This window comes from Schistocerca piceifrons, chromosome 5, assembly GCF_021461385.2.
Source record: "Schistocerca piceifrons isolate TAMUIC-IGC-003096 chromosome 5, iqSchPice1.1, whole genome shotgun sequence".
Classification (NCBI taxonomy): Eukaryota; Metazoa; Arthropoda; class Insecta; order Orthoptera; family Acrididae; genus Schistocerca; species Schistocerca piceifrons.
The window spans coordinates 273,224,275-273,245,940 of record NC_060142.1 but is presented as its reverse complement, the minus strand read 5'-3'; the positions used below and the strand labels follow the sequence as shown (position 1 = coordinate 273,245,940).

Genomic DNA, 21,666 nt, shown 5'->3' with positions numbered 1-21,666 from the left:
AATTAGATTTAACAAGTAATGATCCTCACTCCAATCGTAGTAGCCCCCTTGGCTATATATACACAGTTGCCAACATTTCTGGAGGTGTTGGAAGCAAGCAGGGAAATTTTCAACTGTGATGCTTTTAAGCTCATTTATCACATCCCAGTGAATGTCTGCTATGTCTTGACAAAGCTTTGCCTTGTTACCTTCGTGCTCACAGTAACAGGAAAAAATCACAAGAGAAGAGGTGGCAAATGTAGCAGATGTGAGATGGCAATAACAAAATGCCTGGCTAGATGTTCAGTAACAGAGAAAGCAGTATTAGTCTTGCAGTGTAATACAGTAAGAACCAGTCCTAAGATTGATACAAATTAGAGTGGCAATGTTGAGTTGCTTGTCACAAACATTTGAAGACTTCTTTGAAAACAGTTTGGTTCACTGTTTGACCCAAAGGAACGTGCTCATGGTAAACTGATCCTTTACTGTCAAAGAACAAAATCAACATTGTCTTTGTTTTTGAAGGTCGTTGCTAGACTTTTTTCGAGGCTGGTGGTCCAGGACTCCACCATTCAGCACTTTGATGTTTCGTGTGAGGGTCATGCTGGTAGCACCAACTTTTAATCTTTGGCAGAAATGTGGCTTGTGTCCAGTAGTTCAGCAGAAATTCTTCATGTTTCCTCTTCCTGTTCATCAGTTAGTATGTGAGGGACAAGTTTTGCATTAAGTTTCAATTTCCCTAAATTTTCACATAAAATGTTATGACACATATCACAATTCAAATTAAGTTCTTCTGATATTGTACACACAGTTACTTGATGGTTTTCTTGCATTAACTGCCCCCTGCTCCATGTTTGCATAGGTATTTGCTGTAGATGGGCTACCAACTCTGGGATTGTCTTGCACTCAATCTCTGCCTTCACAAAATCGTTTGTGGCAGTTGAAAAATAGACTTCTTGAAAGTGCCTCACCTGCATATACTTGCTTAATCATTGTCTATATTTCACTAAGGGTTTTCCTGAGCTTAACGCAGAACTTAAAGTTCATTTTTTGCTCACAATCTGTATCCATTGTTTTGCTGTAACTAATGCGCCAAGAACGCAAACAGTGTGTTGCTAAGAATAACCCCGCCACTTAGTGAGTTTGTCCGTAAACTTGGCCAAAGTCATTTCGAGGATGCGCACATACCAGGTAACATATAAACATTTGTTCCTTTTCATTACTGCAAACTCAGAAATACAAAAAACCTGTCCTGAAACGTATCTGACAAAGGGGATAGGTTTTATTGTATAATTTCAGATGAGCTCCAAGATTTCGTATTGAAATCCTTTGCTGTTTTTGTTCCTTGTCTTTAATGTCGCAACATTTTCTGGCATTAAGCATTAGCAAATGAATAAAACAAATGCTAATTATTAAAATATTTACTCCTGTAGTTTTATATTTCATTATTTTAATTTCTGAATTACATATGCCTCTGTTACATTATTATTATTATTATTATTATTAGGTTTTTGTTTTTGAGCTTCTGATCGTACCCATTTCCTTAAGAATAAGTTGTGTCAAGAATTAACTATTAAATGATGTTATGATTAAGTGTCAATGGTTAATTGTCATTATGTAATAATCAGACAATTGATCTACAAAAGTTTGAATTTTTGTTTTTGCTTTTATTTATGATTACGAGCATAAAAGTTTTCATGGTAATAAAAAAGTTATTTTCGCAGCAATAAACTATAGGCTATAGGAAGTGCGACAAATTGTTAATAGCATATTCTCATTGATACAATTTCCACTAAGTCGTGTGACAAATTGAACAAATATTGGACTTGGTATTGGTGATGGGCAACTTTGATCCCTGGCCTGGCCATCATGATTTGTTTCCTAGGGGATGTCCTTAAACCATACTAACAGAGTAAAAAACTAATCTTTCGAAACCGATAAGCAACTTGTAAGGCAGAAATTCTAGCAATTTAATGCCATATCAGTGATCTGAATATCTAGAGAGTGGTGTATTTACACAACTGGTGCTTCATTTAGTTCATGAAGCTAAGTAAAACTCATTCTAATTCTACTACTCCAAGGTAATGTAATTAAGAACAACAAATCTAAGCTACACTTCCATGTCAGACATCAGCAGCACAAACAATCTGAGGTGGGAGCTGTAATCAAGCTGCACAAATGTTATTGATATGCTTCCTGCAGGAAAGCATAATCAGTTTCCTTCCATGTTCGATTACAATGGCTCTGTCATCATTGAGTTTTCCATTAGTGGAACAAAAAAAGCAAATGATGTCACATTGTTCCCGTTACATGACATTGCCACAAGTTCAGGGATCTCCAGCCAGCAACAGCTCATTTTCACTGCATATTGAGAAGGAAAAAGTGCTACTTAAAATTAATATCTTGGTGAATAGGTGAATATTTTCATAAATTGATTCAAATTACCATGCATTTCATTGATATTAACATCATTTCCATATCTCTGCTGATCTGATATCTTTTTTCTTTTAATTACAGATAATTTGTAATTTAAAAGATGTACTTTTAACATTGTGAACTTCACAGAATTACATGTACTATTTCATGCCTTAAAATTGCTCTTTTACATTATTTTCAGATTAGTAAATGATCTTGAGATGGCTTGTTTCAAATTTCCAAACTTTGGGAAGGATTTCATAAAATCTCAAAAGCTTAGTCCAGACAGTTTTATACAGATGGCAATTCAGTTAGCATATTACAGGTATGATAGACTTAAAATACTTAACTTACAATGTGTGCTACCATTGGTGTGGGACAGTCAAGTTATGTCTAAGGAGGACTTCCTTTTTTGTCTTATTAAAAATCTACACAATATTTTGTTTCCTGGTGTATGTAGAATTTAAGTGGTCTAGTAGAAAGGTGATATCATCATGATTCATTTAGGTGAGCAGATCCTGGTTCCATAACAGTTTGTCCTGATGTGCCAGTCACTGTAGTTGGTACGTAGGTGTGATGTGACTGTCGATAACACCAACTAGTCAACATTATTTGCACCTTGGCATTACCAGCAGTAAAAATCTTAGTGCTCTGGTACCTTAAGCAATTATCAGTTGTTGAAATCTGTCAGTCTCTTTTTTCCCCTTCTACCCAAAAAATTGGTTTTAAATAGCTGAAGAAAGAAATTTATTAGAGGTATTCAGAAAAAAATGAGTGAAATGTTTCAGTAAATGAGTAATTGGGAAAGCTGGTCTTCTCCAGTGGTGATTTTACATTGCCAAAACGCAGCCATTCATGGTGTAATGAATGTTTGAACTTTCTTTAAAATAAAGTAAACAGTGATGTATTGCTAACATGAAACAGAAGCCTTAAATGATGTTGCTAGATATAACTCCCATTCACACAACTGTTAAAAGTTTATGGAGCTTGGTACAAAATTCCTTGGCTCCAGTGTATTCCCTACATGTCCTCATCGAAGCTAGGGTGCAGATCGAGAAGTAAAATTAACCATCAGTGAATTTCGTATTTAATAATAGCATAATAAATGTTCAAAATATTAAATTTCTGTAAATCATTCACACAAGACAGAACTCGTAAAATGACTCAGAAAGATACCGGAGAATGCAGCACAGAAGGTGTAGAAAGACAACAGCAAAGTACAGGAATCAATAAGTAAAGATGAAGTGAAGGATTACATAGTTCTATTTTTAACTGATTGCCCTGAAAGAACTTCATTGATGATGGTGATAGTAACAGTGTGTCGAAATACAGTAATTTGTGCTTCTAGTTCCATGTCATCATTGTAACAGAAGCCTGGTTTTTGTTCAGATACATCATTCTGCATAAAAATTGGCTTACACTGTCACAAATTCATGACATTGTTTTGGATAATTAGGATTTTTTAAAAAGAAATGGGCACTGTCATAGTGTCTCTTGTATAATGTGTAACAATTCGGACAGTTGCAGTCTTGTAAAAATGTAAAATTTTTAACTATAAACTCTGTGAAAAATCTTGTAACTGGAGCAAATAAACAAAATGAAAAGATGAAATTAAAATGCACTCCAAGTGTCACATTAAACAACAAAGAAAGGAAAAAAACTACTGCATTTTTCTTTGTCATCAGTGGAACGTTGCTATTAAAATCCTCAAATGTGCAACCACTAGTGTATGCTAGTTTACTCCAAAGTTCCTTAAATTTTTAAACATTCTGCAATGTTCATGTTTTTGTTCCTCATGTAATCTTCTGTTCTGAGTGATTTAACTTTCTGTAAAATAACTCCTATCAACTTAGGTTCTTTTCTTATGTCTAGTTTGTAAAAATACCTAAAGCTCCTGTTGCTCTGAGTTGTAGTGGTTTATTTTATCTTCTAGACAATCAGGTAGTGATTAAGAGGAAATGAAGAAGTGGCACTGTTTCTCATAAGAATATTTGGTGTCCTTTAGCATGACCACATGCTGCACAGCATGATGAATTCAAGGCAGTCATTCGCAATACTCATTCCAATTCATAAGTGCTGCAGGAAAAGGCAGAAGACAGATGTCATCTGATATCAGTTGTCCAAGGCTGTTAGCTATTAGAGTTCAAAATTGTGCTTGTCAAGCTCAGAAGTTTGAATATAAATTTTACCTGTAGACCAAATCAGTGAACTCAACAGACTAGCTGCAGAGCTCATGCACTTTGCTGTTAGACAGAATAATCTTTAGATAGCTATAAGAAAGGATATTCATGTTCATAGCATTTCATATAATTTTCTGATTATGTTATCTGCATAACAGATAATTCCAAAGAAATCTTCATCATACCGTGTAGCAGACTTCTAACAAATATTTATTTACATTTCTTTTAATTTCAAGGACAGGTTTTGTTTAAACTTTTACTGAAATGGACACATTAAATTCCCGATTAAATAATGCAAGGCCAAAGAAAACTCTTCCAGGGCAATATGTTAATTACTTATTAATTTACTTTTGTACAAAATTATAATTAAATTCCATGCTTAAATTTTATAGGCAAGGGTTGAGTTTATACTCCAAGCTGGTTAATCATGTATAGAGCATGTTTTATCATCCTGCTAATATCTACTTTGAATGGTCATTAAAATTAGGTTGGTGCATAAGTTCATAGCATTTTTCGATAATTTTAAAAAACATAACAGATACACATAACAGATACACATAACAGAGACTTTATTCATCAATAATATATTCTCCTTCACTATTCACAATACTGGGGTAACTTTTTGACGCCGCAATTGTAGAAATCGTGTGATTTTGAAGTGAAGAACTCGTCGAGCCATGTTCGGAGCACATTTTCATCCAGGAAGGAGGTTCCTTGAAGGTTGTTGAATAGATAGTGGGAAAAGTGAAAATCTGAGTGCGCAAGATCAGCTGAATTAGATGGGTGTGGAATTACTTTCCAATCCAAATTCTGTATAGTGCTTTTTCTCAGTCTAGCAGAATGCAGGTGGGCATTATAATGGAGTAGCACCACACAGACTTCCTAGTTGTTCTTGGATTGCATCTGCAGGACATCTCAGTTGTTGGTAATAATGTCAGCAGTGATGGTAACACTTCAAAGAAGCAATTCATAGTACATTACACCGTCATTGTTCCACCAGATGCATTAGATTATCTTTTGTGATCTGTGCACGTCTTTGTATAGGGAGTTGGTCACACTCTCCGCCCGCCCCCTTGGCCACACTCTCCCCCCACCCCCTTGGCCACACTCTCCCCCCACCCCCTTGGCCACACTCTCCCCCCACCCCCTTGGCCACACTCTCCCCCCACCCCCTTGGCCACACTCTCCCCCCACCCCCTTGGCCACACTCTCCCCCCACCCCCTTGGCCACACTCTCCCCCCACCCCCTTGGCCACACTCTCCCCCCCACCCCCTTGGCCACACTCTCCCCCCCCCACCCCCTTGGCCACACTCTCCCCCCGCCACCCCCTTGGCCACACTCTCCCCCCGCCACCCCCTTGGCCACACTCTCCCCCCGCCACCCCCCTTGGCCACACACTCCCCCCGTGCCACCCCCTTGGCCACACACTCCCCCCGTGCCACCCCCTTGGCCACACACTCCCCCCGTGCCACCCCCTTGGCCACACACTCCCCCCGTGCCACCCCCTTGGCCACACACTCCCCCCGTGCCACCCCCTTGGCCACACACTCCCCCCGTGCCACCCCCTTGGCCACACACTCCCCCCGTGCCACCCCCTTGGCCACACACTCCCCCCGTGCCACCCCCTTGGCCACACACTCCCCCCGTGCCACCCCCTTGGCCACACACTCCCCCCGTGCCACCCCCTTGGCCACACACTCCCCCCGTGCCACCCCCTTGGCCACACACTCCCCCCGTGCCACCCCCTTGGCCACACACTCCCCCCGTGCCACCCCCTTGGCCACACACTCCCCCCGTGCCACCCCCTTGGCCACACTCTCTCCCCCCGTGCCACCCCCTTGGCCACACTCTCTCCCCCCGTGCCACCCCCTTGGCCACACTCTCTCCCCCCCGTGCCACCCCCTTGGCCACACTCTCTCCCCCCCGTGCCACCCCCTTGGCCACACTCTCTCCCCCCGTGCCACCCCCTTGGCCACACTCTATCCCCCCGTGCCACCCCCTTGGCCACACTCTATCCCCCCGTGCCACCCCCTTGGCCACACTCTATCCCCCCGTGCCACCCCCTTGGCCACACTCTCCCCCCCCGTGCCACCCCCTTGGCCACACTCTCTCCCCCCGTGCCACCCCCTTGGCCACACTCTCTCCCCCCGTGCCACCCCCTTGGCCACACTCTCTCCCCCCCGTGCCACCCCCTTGGCCACACTCTCTCCCCCCCGTGCCACCCCCTTGGCCACACTCTCTCCCCCCCGTGCCACCCCCTTGGCCACACTCTCTCCCCCCCGTGCCACCCCCTTGGCCACACTCTCTCCCCCCGTGCCACCCCCTTGGCCACACTCTCTCCCCCCGTGCCACCCCCTTGGCCACACTCTCTCCCCCCGTGCCACCCCCTTGGCCACACTCTCTCCCCCCGTGCCACCCCCTTGGCCACACTCTCTCCCCCCACCCCGCCCCCTTGGCCACACTCTCTCCCCCCACCCCGCCCCCTTGGCCACACTCTCTCCCCCCACCCCGCCCCCTTGGCCACACTCTCTCCCCCACCCCGCCCCCTTGGCCACACTCTCTCCCCCCACCCCGCCCCCTTGGCCACACTCTCTCCCCCCACCCCGCCCCCTTGGCCACACTCTCTCCCCCCACCCCGCCCCCTTGGCCACACTCTCTCCCCCCACCCCGCCCCCTTGGCCACACTCTCTCCCCCCACCCCGCCCCCTTGGCCACTCTCTCTCCCCCCACCCCGCCCCCTTGGCCACTCTCTCTCCCCCCACCCCGCCCCCTTGGCCACTCTCTCTCCCCCCACCCCGCCCCCTTGGCCACTCTCTCTCCCCCCACCCCGCCCCCTTGGCCACTCTCTCTCCCCCCACCCCGCCCCCTTGGCCACTCTCTCTCCCCCCACCCCGCCCCCTTGGCCACTCTCTCTCCCCCCACCCCGCCCCCTTGGCCACTCTCTCTCCCCCCACCCCGCCCCCTTGGCCACTCTCTCTCCCCCCACCCCGCCCCCTTGGCCACTCTCTCTCCCCCCACCCCGCCCCCTTGGCCACTCTCTCTCCCCCCACCCCGCCCCCTTGGCCACTCTCTCTCCCCCCACCCCGCCCCCTTGGCCACTCTCTCTCCCCCCACCCCGCCCCCTTGGCCACTCTCTCTCCCCCCACCCCGCCCCCTTGGCCACTCTCTCTCCCCCCACCCCGCCCCCTTGGCCACTCTCTCTCCCCCCACCCCGCCCCCTTGGCCACTCTCTCTCCCCCCACCCCGCCCCCTTGGCCACTCTCTCTCCCCCCACCCCGCCCCCTTGGCCACTCTCTCTCCCCCCACCCCGCCCCCTTGGCCACTCTCTCTCCCCCCACCCCGCCCCCTTGGCCACTCTCTCTCCCCCCACCCCGCCCCCTTGGCCACACACTCTCCCCCCACCCCGCCCCCTTGGCCACACACTCTCCCCCCACCCCGCCCCCTTGGCCACACACTCTCCCCCCACCCCGCCCCCTTGGCCACACACTCTCCCCCCACCCCGCCCCCTTGGCCACACACTCTCCCCCCACCCCGCCCCCTTGGCCACACACTCTCCCCCCACCCCGCCCCCTTGGCCACACACTCTCCCCCCACCCCGCCCCCTTGGCCACACACTCTCCCCCCACCCCGCCCCCTTGGCCACACTCTCTCCACCCGCCCCCTTGGCCTCACTCTCTCCACCCGCCCCCTTGGCCTCACTCTCTCCACCCGCCCCCTTGGCCTCACTCTCTCCACCCGCCCCCTTGGCCTCACTCTCTCCACCCGCCCCCTTGGCCTCACTCTCTCCACCCGCCCCCTTGGCCTCACTCTCTCCACCCGCCCCCTTGGCCTCACTCTCTCCACCCGCCCCCTTGGCCTCACTCTCTCCACCCGCCCCCTTGGCCTCACTCTCTCCACCCGCCCCCTTGGCCTCACTCTCTCCACCCGCCCCCTTGGCCTCACTCTCTCCACCCGCCCCCTTGGCCTCACTCTCTCCACCCGCCCCCTTGGCCTCACTCTCTCCACCCGCCCCCTTGGCCTCACTCTCTCCACCCGCCCCCTTGGCCTCATTCTTCCCCCCCCCCGCCCCCTTGGCCTCACTCTTCCCCCCCCCGCCCCCTTGGCCTCACTCTTCCCCCCCCGCCCCCTTGGCCTCTCTCTTCCCCCCCCCCCGCCCGCTTGGCCTCTCTCTTCCCTCCCCCCACCTCCTTGGCCTCACTCTCTCTTCCCCCCACCTCCTTGGCCTCACTCTCTCTTCCCCCCACCCCCTTGGCCACACACTCTCTTCCCCCCACCCCCTTGGCCTCACACTCTCTCTCTCACCCCCACCCTTTGGCCTCTCTCTCTCTCTCTCTCTGTCTCTCACCCCGACCCTTTGGCCTCTCTCTCTCTCTCTCTCTCTGTCTCTCACCCCGACCCTTTGGCCTCACTCTCTCTGTCTCTCACCCCGACCCTTTGGCCTCACTCTCTCTGTCTCTCACCCCGACCCTTTGGCCTCACTCTCTCTGTCTCTCACCCCGACCCTTTGGCCTCACTCTCTCTGTCTCTCACCCCGACCCTTTAGCCTCACTCTCTCTGTCTCTCTCTCTCTCTCTCTCTCTCTCCCTCTCTCTCTCTCTCTCACCCCCACCCTTTGGCCTCTCTCTCTCTCTCTCTCTCTCTCTCTCTCTCTCTCTCTCTCTCTCTCTCTCTCTCCCTCTCCCCCCCCCCTTTGGCCTGACTCCCTCCCCCCCCCCTTTGGCCTGTCTCCCTCCCCCCCCCCTTTGGCCTGACTCCCTCCCCCCCCCCCCGTTTGGCCTGACTCCCCCCCCCCCCGTTTGGCCTGACTCCCCCCCCCCTTTGGCCTGACTCCCTCCCTCCCCCCTTTGGCCTGACTCCCTCCCTCCCCCCTTTGGCCTGACTCCCTCCCTCCCCCCTTTGGCCTGACTCCCTCCCTCCCCCCCCTTTGGCCTGACTCCCTCCCTCCCCCCCCTTTGGCCTGACTCCCTCCCTCCCCCCCCTTTGGCCTGACTCCCTCCCTCCCCCCCCTTTGGCCTGACTCCCTCCCTCCCCCCCCTTTGGCCTGACTCCCTCCCTCCCCCCCCTTTGGCCTGACTCCCTCCCTCCCCCCCCTTTGGCCTGACTCCCTCCCTCCCCCCCCTTTGGCCTGACTCCCTCCCCCCACCCCCCTTTGGCCTGACTCCCTCCCCCCACCCCCCTTTGGCCTGACTCCCTCCCCCCACCCCCCTTTGGCCTGACTCCCTCCCCCCCCCTTTGGCCTGACTCCCTCCCCCCCCCCTTTGGCCTGACTCCCTCCCCCCCCTTTGGCCTGACTCCCTCCCCCCCCTTTGGCCTGACTCCCTCCCCCCCCTTTGGCCTGACTCCCTCCCCCCCCTTTGGCCTGACTCCCTCCCCCCCCCCTTTGGCCTGACTCCCTCCCCCCCCTTTGGCCTGACTCCCTCCTCCCCCCCTTTGGCCTGACTCCCTCCCCCCCCCTTTGGCCTGACTCCCTCCTCCCCCCCTTTGGCCTGACTCCCTCCTCCCCCCCTTTGGCCTGACTCCCTCCTCCCCCCCTTTGGCCTGACTCCCTCCTCCCCCCCTTTGGCCTGACTCCCTCCTCCCCCCCTTTGGCCTGACTCCCTCCTCACCCCCTTTGGCCTGACTCCCTCCTCACCCCCTTTGGCCTGACTCCCTCCTCACCCCCTTTGGCCTGACTCCCTCCTCACCCCCTTTGGCCTGACTCCCTCCCCCCCTTTGGCCTGACTCCCTCCCCCCCTTTGGCCTGACTCCCTCCCCCCCTTAGCCTCACTCTCCCACTTGTTCGTCCTATTTTCCCTTCCCTTCCCTTCCCCTATCGAGTGAGATGACACAATGGTTAGCACATTGGCCTCACATTCAAAATGACAATGGGTCAAATTAACATATGGTTTTCCATTATTTCCCCAAATCACTTCCTTTGAAAGGGCAGGGCTGATCCCCATCATTGAAACATTCAGAATGAGCTCTGTCTCTAATGACCTTGATGCCAATTGGACTTTAAACTCTAATCTTCCTCCCTCCCTCCCTCCCTCTTTCCCTCCCTTTTCCCCATATCACTTCATTCCCCCTCTCCTCCCTCCCCCATTTTCATACCTCCTCCCCTCTCCTCCCTTCCCCTCACACATACACACACACACATACACACACACACACACACACACACACACACACACACACACACACACACACACACACACACACACACACTTTCTGCTGCTCCTACAATTGTCATTTACCTCCTCGACAAAAGTGATGTTACAAATTCTCAAAATCATTCATGGCAGCTGTAAAGTAGCAAAATTTAGAAAAACATGTTAGTGGGTGGTAAGGTGCAAGCCTCAAATTCTCTTTCTGTATATTTGTTTAAAGAATATCAGATTTAACATAATAAATACTACAAATTTTTCATTTTTTCCATTTATTAGGCTTCATAATCAGCCTGGTGCCCATTATGAATCTGCATCAACTAGAAAATTTATTCATGGTCGGACAGAAACCATTCGTTCTTGTTCTATTGAATCTGTTGAATTTGCAAAAACAATGCTAGACTCGTCAAAGTCTGATAAAGAGAAGGCAGCAGGTTTGCAGAAAGCCATCAAAAGTCACAAGGATTACACAATACAGGTTAGTATTAAAAAGAATATCAGTTCCTTGAAATAAATAGACTGTGCTAATATCTCAGCCCCATATTATTAGTTTATGTAACCTGATCATATTAGGACTTTCAGGCCGTGGCTTACATCAGATCATGGTTTAAAAAATCTGTAGTTTTTACATCATATTTACTCAAGAAATGACAGTTTTTACATAATAAATAGTAATAAAATGGAATTAATAGAATTAAGTATAACTTTAATGTAACTGCCTCAGTGTGAATAACACAACTACTAAAAACTAATAACATTAGCTGCTCATGGTGGTGGTGGTGGTGGTGGTGGTGGTGGTGGTGGTAACAGCAGGTACAAAATGTATTTATAGGTGTACTAAAATGACATTTTCTGTGATGTAATAATATGAAAAGGATAGTTGCTACTCATCATACAGCAGAGATGCAGAGTCACAGATAGGCACAACAAAAAGACTGTCACAAAATGAGCTTTTGGCCAACAAGGCTTTTGTTGAAAAAAGCGCGCGCGCCCACACACACACACACACACACACACACACACACACACACACACACACACACGCGCGCACACACACACACGCACACACACTTACAAACTTACACTCGTGGAAATGCAACTCACACACACATGGCCACAGTTTCTGGCAGCTGAAGCCACCTGGTTTGGGTTCAGCTGGCAAACACTGTGGACGCGGTTTTTAGGACAGTCCATCACAAAATGCTTCAAAACAGGTGGATTACCATCTGTGAAATTGTTGCTAAGATTCCTAAGAGTTCTTATGGTACAGTGAAAAGAGCTTTGACTGAAAAATTTGGATATCCCAAGCGTTACATTCGACGGGTCACACTTATGCTGACAGCAGAACTTGAGCAGAAATGTCTTCTCTGTGCCCGCCAGTTTCTTCAGAAGTGTCAAGAAGATTAGGAAGGATTGCTGGACTTATTTTTACGGGAGACAAAACATGGTGTTAATGAAAGAAAAATTCAAACAGTGGCATCCCTCAGGGTCACCAGTTGCAAAGAAGTTCTAACAAACTCCTTCTGCTGATAGTCATGGCCATTGTGTTTTGGGATTGTAAGGGGATTTTGGTGATCAGTTCCATGGAATCTGGGACAACCATCAACTCAGATAGTTATTGTGAAACACTACGAAAACTCAGGCAGCTATCCAGATCCAACAGAGGTGACGACTGACAAAGGTGTAATGCTGTTTCATGATAATGACTGATCTCACGTCTCCTGCCAAACCCAGGAAATTTTGACAAACATTGGTTGGACTATGTAGGTTTGCAGAAGAGCTTCTGTGAAGTGTGGAAAGTTGGAGACGAGGCACTGACAGAATTGAAGCTGTGAGGACGGGTCGTGAGTCATGCTCGGGTAGCTCTGATGGTAGAGCACTTGCCCGCAAAAGGCAAAGGTCCCGAGTTGAAGCCTCAGTCCAGCACACAGTTGTAATCTGCCAGGGAGTTTCATGCAGAAAATAGTGTAAGAAATTCTCTTTCTTGTAAAAATAAATTTTGGTTTGAGAAAAATGTTTATATATATATATATCAAATTTTTTTTCGAACCCACAACACCCAAAGAAAACGAGTGGGTCTGCCACTGAAATATTATGCATAAATTGGAAACAACTACTCAGCTGTGCACCCGAAGCAGACCATTAATCAATCTCACTGAGAAAACTTTAAAATGGTGCGAGTAATGACAAACTGCATAGAGCTGAGTAATAATAGATTGTCAAACAAACAGAATATGAATGTTGTGACTCTGTTCCTTAACCTATGTTTTTCTTCAGAATATATTGGAATGTTAAATTCGTATGTAAACTCCCAATTTAAGTAACAATTGATAACAATGCATCTTAACAAAATATTCTTTTTCTTGGAAGATAAATTAATGTATCACTGGAAAGTTTAGCCAGTGCTTGTTTATTCTTGTTGTTGTTAATTGTTGCAGTTTATTTCAGTGTAGTGTTCAGAATACGAGGGGCATTTGAAAAGTCTGTGCAAAGGCTGAGAGATGGCACCATGTTTAGTTAGTAGCAACTTTGAAAAGAATGCACACCAAGTTTCAGCCATATTGGTCTTTTTCTTTATGTTTGGCACTCGTGTGAAACAAGGAAGTCGAGCGATTGTCAAAAAATGGGCGAAAAAGAATTTTGTGTGGTGATTAAACATTACTTTGTGAAAGGCAAAACACCTCAGGAGACTAAAGAGAAGCTTGATAAACATCATGGTGACTCTGCACCTTCGATTAGAACAGTTTATAAGTGGTTTCAAAATTTTCGGTGTGGCAATACGGGCACAAGTGATACTGAATGTTCTGAACACCCTGTGGAGGTTGAGTGTCCAGAAATCATCGATAAAATCCATGATATGGAGATGGATGACAGAAGAGTTAAGGTGCGTGTGATTGCTAGTGTTGTGGGCATCTCGAATGAACATTTACGTAATATCAATATAATGGAAGGAAACATTCCACGTGGGAAAAATTATATATAAATACAAAGATGAGGTGACTTACCGAACAAAAACGCTGGCAGGTTGATAGACACACAAACAAACACAAACATACACACAAAATACAAGCTTTCGCAACAAATTGTTGCCTCATCAGGAAAGAGGGAAGGAGAGGGGAAGACGAAAGGAAGTGGGTTTTAAAGGAGAGGGTAAGGAGTCATTCCAATCCCGGGAGCGGAAAGACTTACCTTAGGGGGAAAAAAGGACAGGTATACACTCGCACACACGCACATATCCATCCACACATACAGACACAAGCAGACATATTTAAAGACTTTAAATATGTCTGCTTGTGTCTGTATGTGTGGATGGATATGTGCGTGTGTGCGAGTGTATACCTGTCCTTTTTTCCCCCTAAGGTAAGTCTTTCCGCTCTCGGGATTGGAATGACTCCTTACCCTCTCCTTTAAAACCCACTTCCTTTCGTCTTCCCCTCTCCTTCCCTCTTTCCTGATGAGGCAACAATTTGTTGCGAAAGCTTGTATTTTGTGTGTATGTTTGTGTTTGTTTGTGTGTCTATCGACCTGCCAGCATTTTTGTTCGGTAAGTCACCTCATCTTTGCATTTACGTAATATGTTGCATAAACATTTGGACATGAGAAAGCTATCCGCAAGATGGGTCCCGCGATTGCTCACGCTTGACCAAAAATGGAATCGTGTGAAGTGTTGCAAAGATGGTTTGCAGCTGTTCAGGAAGAATCTGCAGGACTTAAAGCATCGTTTCGTCACTGTGGAAGACACAGGGATACATTACTATACTCCTGAGACCAAACAAGAATCCAGACAATGGGTTACCAAGGGAGAATCTGCACCAAAAAAGGCAAAGACCATTCCTTGGTCCGGGAAGGTTATGGCAACTGTCTTTTGGGATTTGCAAGGGATAATCCTCATCAACTATCTGGAAAAGGGTAAAATTGTTACAAGTGAATATTATTCGTTATTGGACCGTTTGAAAACTGACCTGCGACAAAAACACCGGCGATTGGTCCACCACAAAAAGCCCTTTCCATCACGACAGTGCACCAGCATGCACCTCAGCAGTTGTGATCGCAAAATTAATGGAAATAGGATTCCAACTTGTTTCACTTCCTCCCTATTCTCCAGACTTGGCTCCCTCGGACTACTATTTGTTCCCCAATTTGAAGAAATGGCTGGTGGGACAACGATTTTATTCAAAGGAGGAGGTGATTGCAGCAACTAATAGCTATTTTGCAGACTTGGACAATTCCTATTATTCAGAAGGGATCAACAAATTAGAATAGCATTGGACAAATTGTATAAGTCTAAAAGGAGACTGTGTCAAAAAATAAAAAAGATTTGCCCCCAACATGTAAGTAGTTTTTATTTTTGCATGGACTTTTCAAATGCCCCTTGTAAATTGAGTTGCACTTTACATAACTGTTTAGGGCAGTATGAGTCAATATTATTATTATTTATCTCATATTTCTGTTTGCATTATTAGGCAGTGAATGGCCTTGGTGTGGATCGTCATCTGCTTGGATTGAAAATGATTGCAATTGAGAATGGGTTAGATGTACCAAAACTGTTTCTAGACTCTGGCTATATTTGCAGTACCCATATGAAATTATCCACAAGTCAGGTTAGTAAATTTATCAGGTGATCAAAGCCCTGTTTTACTCTCTTCCTCTCTTTTCCTTTAATTAATAACAAATTAGTTTACTTACATGATCAATAAATAATTTGTAAAAATATTGCTGGTAGCTACGTTATTTTTAATATTCACCAACCTTTTTCTTTAAATATTTTCATTATTTCTTAATTTGCACCTAGATGTCTTCACATTCTATTGCAATGGCATTTTTGCAGGTTGCAGCTCGCTGTGAAGCATTTATGTGCTATGCTCCTTTGGTGCCAGATGGTTATGGATGCTGCTATAATCCAAGAGACAAAGAGATATTTTTTGGCACATCTGCATTCAATTCGAGTCCCGAAACAAGTGCGCAAAAATTTAAAGAGGCTCTTGAACAGTCTCTCATTGACATGCAAAATGTATTACTTGCAAGTCAGTTGAAATCAAAACTCTAAAATATGAGAGAGAAGAAAGAGAGATTTATAAGATGTACAAAAGATAAGCATAACGTCATCTTGCTCTGGAAGCAATATGACAGACAGAAGTGGTAACTGATATATTTGTATATCTGTATCTTTCTCAAGCACTGAAATATGCAGTCCACTGGGTCAATTTTTTTCTGTGCCATCAGTATTTTTTAAAGTGTTATAGATTGTCACACATATGAACAGTGGTTACCTGCATCAATAATTTTTTAATGAATGTTTTAAAAAGAAATTGAAGAATGTATTATGTAATTGTCACTGTGCTTTGTACAATTGTTGTGGTAATTGTTTGTAACCTACAGAATAATGTTTTTGTAACTGATGCCATGAGATTTTATGAAGAGAATTATATTTAAATACTACTGCAATGACTGAATTTGTTATACATTTTATACGGTGTTGTAATTTTTATGACAAAGTTTATATTAAATAATCACTAGCAACTGCAAATCATTTTATTCCACAATCTTATTCTTTTTTTGATAAAGAGGTGAGGAAGGAGGTGTGTGTGTGTGTGTGTGTGTGTGTGTGTGTGTGTGTGTGTGTGTGTGTGTGTGTGTGTGTGTTCTCAAAGTATCTATGAAGTGCAAGTGCAGTATGTACCGAAATTTATGAACTTTTGTCAGATTTGCTTCACTTAAATTTATTATTTGATTGCCTTTAAACCAACTAACTTACTAAATAATTAATGCTGAAGTTCAGAAGCACACACATTATGCCTTCCAGAGTTAATCAATTTACTTTTGGATTCCATCTTTTACCACAATACTTTTGTTACCTTAATTTTTATGAACTGAATGACACCATTAATTAAGAATTTGCACAGATTATCATAAATGATTATACACCTAAAATACATCTTGAAAAGGGTTATTCCCAAACTATTTTATGCGTCCACATTGGGAATAACCCCTTTTCAAGGCGTATTCTGGTAAAAGATAGAATCCAAAAGTATGTGACTAACTCTGCAATGTATAATGTATTTGCTTCTGAATCAAACCAAGATTCAGTTTCTGAAACTGAATTCCTTCATTCCCCAGTCTGTATATGGCACACCACACACCACTCCAATGTAGTCAGTCTGCTACCGGATTTCAATACACACACAGTACCTGTGTATCAGAATCTTAATGTCATGTAATTTTGTGTGTCACCTTTTTGTGAATCAAGTCAGTGCACACCTAAACTGTAGTCGTGCGGTACTTAAAGAATACCATTGGCTTATATTGTATTAACTGCACAGTGTCAACTGTATAAATTTCTGTGCATTATGCAAGTTGCTGTGTCCACTAATTCTGTAATTTGAAGCTGACTTTGATATTCAGTATACTATGATTGTCTTGCCACTTTCAAACTCTTGTAGAAATATAAAAATGCTCGCCAGTAAACAACCATATCATGTGTAAGCTGGAACTGGTAATCGTACTGTTTTTAATGACAAGAAGTGTGGGAAAAGTTGTATGGTGAACATTATTGCAAGCTTTCTCGTAATGCCAGTTTTGAAGAACTTCCTACGATAAAGCCCATTCTACATGGATCATTTGAGTTGGCAAGATTACCCGTGATGCACCATTTCCACCAGCGCCTACTGTGTAGATCGGGCTCACTTGCATGAGATTCAAATTTACACATATAAAGGATACTTAAGCTACAAAATAAGGCTGTAAAATGAATGACAAAATTTTCTTCTAAAATTTCCTTCAAAATAAATTCAGGAACTAAGCATATTAACAGTAGGATTACTGTAATTATTTATGTAAAAAGTAACAAAGTTAATATCAAGCCATACACCACATCTCAAAGGAATTAATCTTCAAGTAATGTTTCAGAACTGCCACATCTATACCTGCACTTTTCGGGGCATACATTTTCTAGTGTGGCTAAACGATAATGACTTCAGCTATGAACAATTCACATTATCTCTCTCCCAAACCATTATAAGATTTAAGTTTACAATATGTTAAGTAATTTTCTTTGCAAAGATTCAAATAGTCATCTCTAAAATGCATTTTCATAGTAGTTTGTGCCACAGAATTCATCTGATTTTATGTTTCACTGTAAGAAACACACTCAGCAATACATTTCTTCTCAGTAAAAGCTTATTATAAAGGCTTGTGAATTTACAATGATCTCTTGTTAATAATTCATGGCTTTCAGACTCTGACTTTAGGAATGGCATGATACAATGAAAATCTTCGAATACTGCTGACAAAGCACCCTTCTCAATAGAAAGCCAACGGATATGAAACAGCTTTTATCAACCCGTAATGCCTACAGCCACCAAAATGTTTTTAAGTTTTGCAGCTGTATGTGGTTTTTGGTAATTGTGTGAAGTTCATCTAACAAGCATTCAGAGCTATGAACAGCATTTACCTCACTAAAAACTTATTCAGAAACAAGATCCATCCTATGCGACATACACTGTACACTAATCATGTGCAGGGGTATATTTCTCACAATTCTAGCTGCAACACCTTCTTTTTTACCAGTAAACACTGCCACTCCATCTGAACCATCTCCTACAAGCTTTTCTTGAACCATTTCCACACCTATGCCATCTTTTGAGGAAGCTTGAATAATTTTTTCTTCAATCGACTTTTTGTCAGCATTTTTCACAATACTGGTGTACAGAAAGAGCAGCATGCGTTAGTTTGTTCAGCCACATATGTAACCTATGAAATCGAGCGGTTTTCAGGAAAACAATCCACATAAATGAAAAAAAGATCAGTCAGTTTCAAAAAATTAACTAACTTTAAAAGTAACTGTTCTGCAGTTTCACGTAACTGATCCTATCTTTTCTGGAATAAGCCTTAGCAGTGGCGCAATTTCTCTCAATCATCACCTGAAAGTGCTGCTTTAGAATTTATCTGTGCACTAAATAGCCAGAAGCTTCTTTTGGCAGTTCAAAACTGTAAGTTCACCAATCTTTAATTGCACCCACAAGTTCCTGTCGGTGATGACCAGGTCTTGTTGTAGTCTCTAGCAAAGTTTATACACAAGTAGTTAACATGGACAAATATGTAGCTTAACAGTCAACTCTTCAGACAGCAAAAGTATGTATATCTCAGATGAAGTAATCATAGTTTGTTTCACATGTGATTAAGAAGAAAACTAAAACCCTAAGCAGATTCAGAAGGATGTAGGTTGCAGTAGGTACTGGGAGATGAAGCTTGCACAGGATAGAGTAGCATGGAGAGCTGCATCAAACCAGTCTCAGGACTGAAGACCACCACAACAACAACAACAACAACAACAACAACAACGGTCAAAAACATTATTCCATTGAATCAAAACACTTAGTTTGGTGTCTATTGCTCATAGCTATAAAATATGTTCTCTTAGCTTGCATTAAACAAATGGGGAGGTGACACAAACGGTTCCCAAGGCTGGGCTAAAATACAGACTGAAGTTTTAGCACACAAAAGCTAAGAGCAGGATTGACAGAACTACCACATATATTTATTATGACAGAACATTGGTTAAAAGAAAATGAAATTAGTGTTTACAACATAGAGGGCTATGAAAAAGTGGCTTACTTCTGCAGATGTCAACATGAAGGTGGAGGAGATGCAGTACAAGTACACAATGAAATGGATTGCATACCATGGGCAGTGGACAACTGTACGGAAATGCTACGTGAATCAACAGCAACACTGTTCAAAAAATTCTGGAACATTCGTGATTTTGCGCAAATGGTGTTTTGGAACGAAATCTGGTTGGCATCCCAGCACACGTCTGTGTTTAATGGGTAACTGCCAGAAGTTGCATTTCTGTATGTCTGTTAGTTATCATTAACTGCTGTTTTAAGTTTAATTTTGTGACACACAGTTTACGAATTTCGAGATGGCAGAGTTAGAGGAGCAATGCACCTGCATTAAATTTTGTGTGAAACTCAAGAAAACCTTTAGACACACACCAAATGATGCAGGTAGCCTATAGTGATGAGTGCTTAAGCCATACTTGGTGTTATGAAAGGTTCATGTGGTTTAAAAATGGCCAGATGGGAGTTAAAGATGATTCTTGTTCAAGATGCCCTTCAACATCTACTGACAACGCTCATGTCAGGAACATCAACAAAATTGTGCGTGTCATTTGAAGACTGACTGTCCCAAGAGATTGCAGAAGAAAGTATCTTTCAATTGGATCCGGCCCTGAAATCCTGAAACAGCATCTTGGAATGCATCATGTTCTGCCAAGTTTGTCCCTCGGCTCATGAATCAAGACCGGAATGACCTTTGCCTCCCAATCTGTGAAAAGCTTTTGGGTTGCACAAATGAGAACAAGATGTCGCTTAAGGCAACCGTAACTGGCGATGAGGTGTAGCTCTATGGTTATGGTGTTGAGACCAAGGTTCAATCTTCACAATGAGTCGGCAAAGGTTCTCAAAGACCACAAAAAGCCTGAAAGGTCAGGTCAAATGTCAGATCCAACTGATAGCTTTCTTTGACTTTGAAGGATTAGTTCACCATGAATTCATGCCGCAGGGACAAACTGTTAATCAGTGTCACTATCAGGGTGTGTTACAATGTCTGCAAGAAAATGTGAAAAGGAAATGGACTGAAATGTGGCGGGATAATTCATGCCTCTTGCACTTCGGTAATGCACCCACACATTCATTCATACTGCTCCATGAATATTGCACACAAAATGAAACCACTGTGCTGCCTTATCCTCCGTACTCTCCAGACCTGGCCCCTGCAGACTTTTTTATATTTCCAAATTTGAAAACCCCATTCAAAGGATGAAGAATTGTATCGAAAGATGAGATAAAAGAAAATTCGCAGAAAGCACTTCGCGCAATCAGCAAGAGGCATACCAAGACTGCTTCTGGAAGTGGAAATGGAGTTGGAAGTGGTACACCAATTGTAGAGAAGAGTATTTTGATGGAGACCATGCACAATCAGTAAAAGATAAGTGTAGAAAACTTTTGTGGACAAAGTTCCAGCAATTTCTGAATCAACCTTGTACATACAACATAGTTTAGCGTGTGTAACTCAGGCAGTAGACAAATGAAAGTAAGTTTGTGGTATACTTCTTGACCTTTCAAAAGCTTTTGATTGTGTATGGCACAACTTATTAGAAAACTTAAGTGTTTTGGTACAAGGGGGGAAGCAGCTGATATAAAATTTTGGCGTCGATAGGTCACATCGACCACATGAAGCATGATCTTTGAACTCTAACTGCTCTGTTGAGCCGCCATGTTAATGTTCCAGTCAGATTTTGTACCTTGTACAGTGTACACGTGTATCTTTCTTTGTGCTGAAAAAAAAAAAATATATATATATATATATATATATATAAAAAGAAAGATGATGAAACTTACCAAACAAAAGCGCTGGCAGGTCGATAGACACACTAACAAACTCAAACATACACACAAAATTCTAGCTTTCGCAACCAATGGTTGCCTCGTCAGGAAAGAGGGAAGGAGAAGGAAAGACAAAAGGATATGGGTTTTAAGGGAGAGGGTAAGGAGTCATTCCAATCCCGGGAGCGGAAAGACTTACCTTAGGGGGAAAAAAGGACAGGTATACACTCGCACACACACACATATCCATCCACACATACACAGACACAAGCAGACATTTGTAAAGGCCTTATGCAGTACTAATTTATGCCTACACAATGGGAATTCTGGGTTTATGACCATGGGTTCTGTCTTGTAAGTTAAACATTAGTTTCTGAAAATTTGGTAATTTTTAATTAGGGATTCTTGCTCATCAATATGTATTTCACTATATTCAGAGAAATCAGACAATCAATAGTATATCAACAGATCATCGAAGTTTACAATAGTTCGGGTGTAATTGGCACTGAAAGTTTGGACCATGTGAAATCTTTAATTAACAATATCTTTTAAAACTAATTGAT

General features: G+C 44.5%; 1 protein-coding gene across 1 annotated transcript in view; it reads left to right on the top strand.

The window, feature by feature from the left end:
* Positions 1–16,248, top strand: part of LOC124799309 (carnitine O-acetyltransferase-like) — a 78,034-nt gene extending 61,786 nt beyond the window's left edge. Inside the window, exons 10-13 of the mRNA XM_047262895.1 lie at positions 2,597–2,719; positions 10,998–11,196; positions 15,182–15,319; positions 15,547–16,248. Of these exons, the coding sequence (XP_047118851.1) occupies positions 2,597–2,719; positions 10,998–11,196; positions 15,182–15,319; positions 15,547–15,765 (679 nt within the window). The 3' untranslated portion in view covers positions 15,766–16,248. The remainder of the gene's footprint in view (positions 1–2,596; positions 2,720–10,997; positions 11,197–15,181; positions 15,320–15,546) is intronic.
* The last annotated feature ends 5,418 nt before the right edge of the window (positions 16,249–21,666 follow it).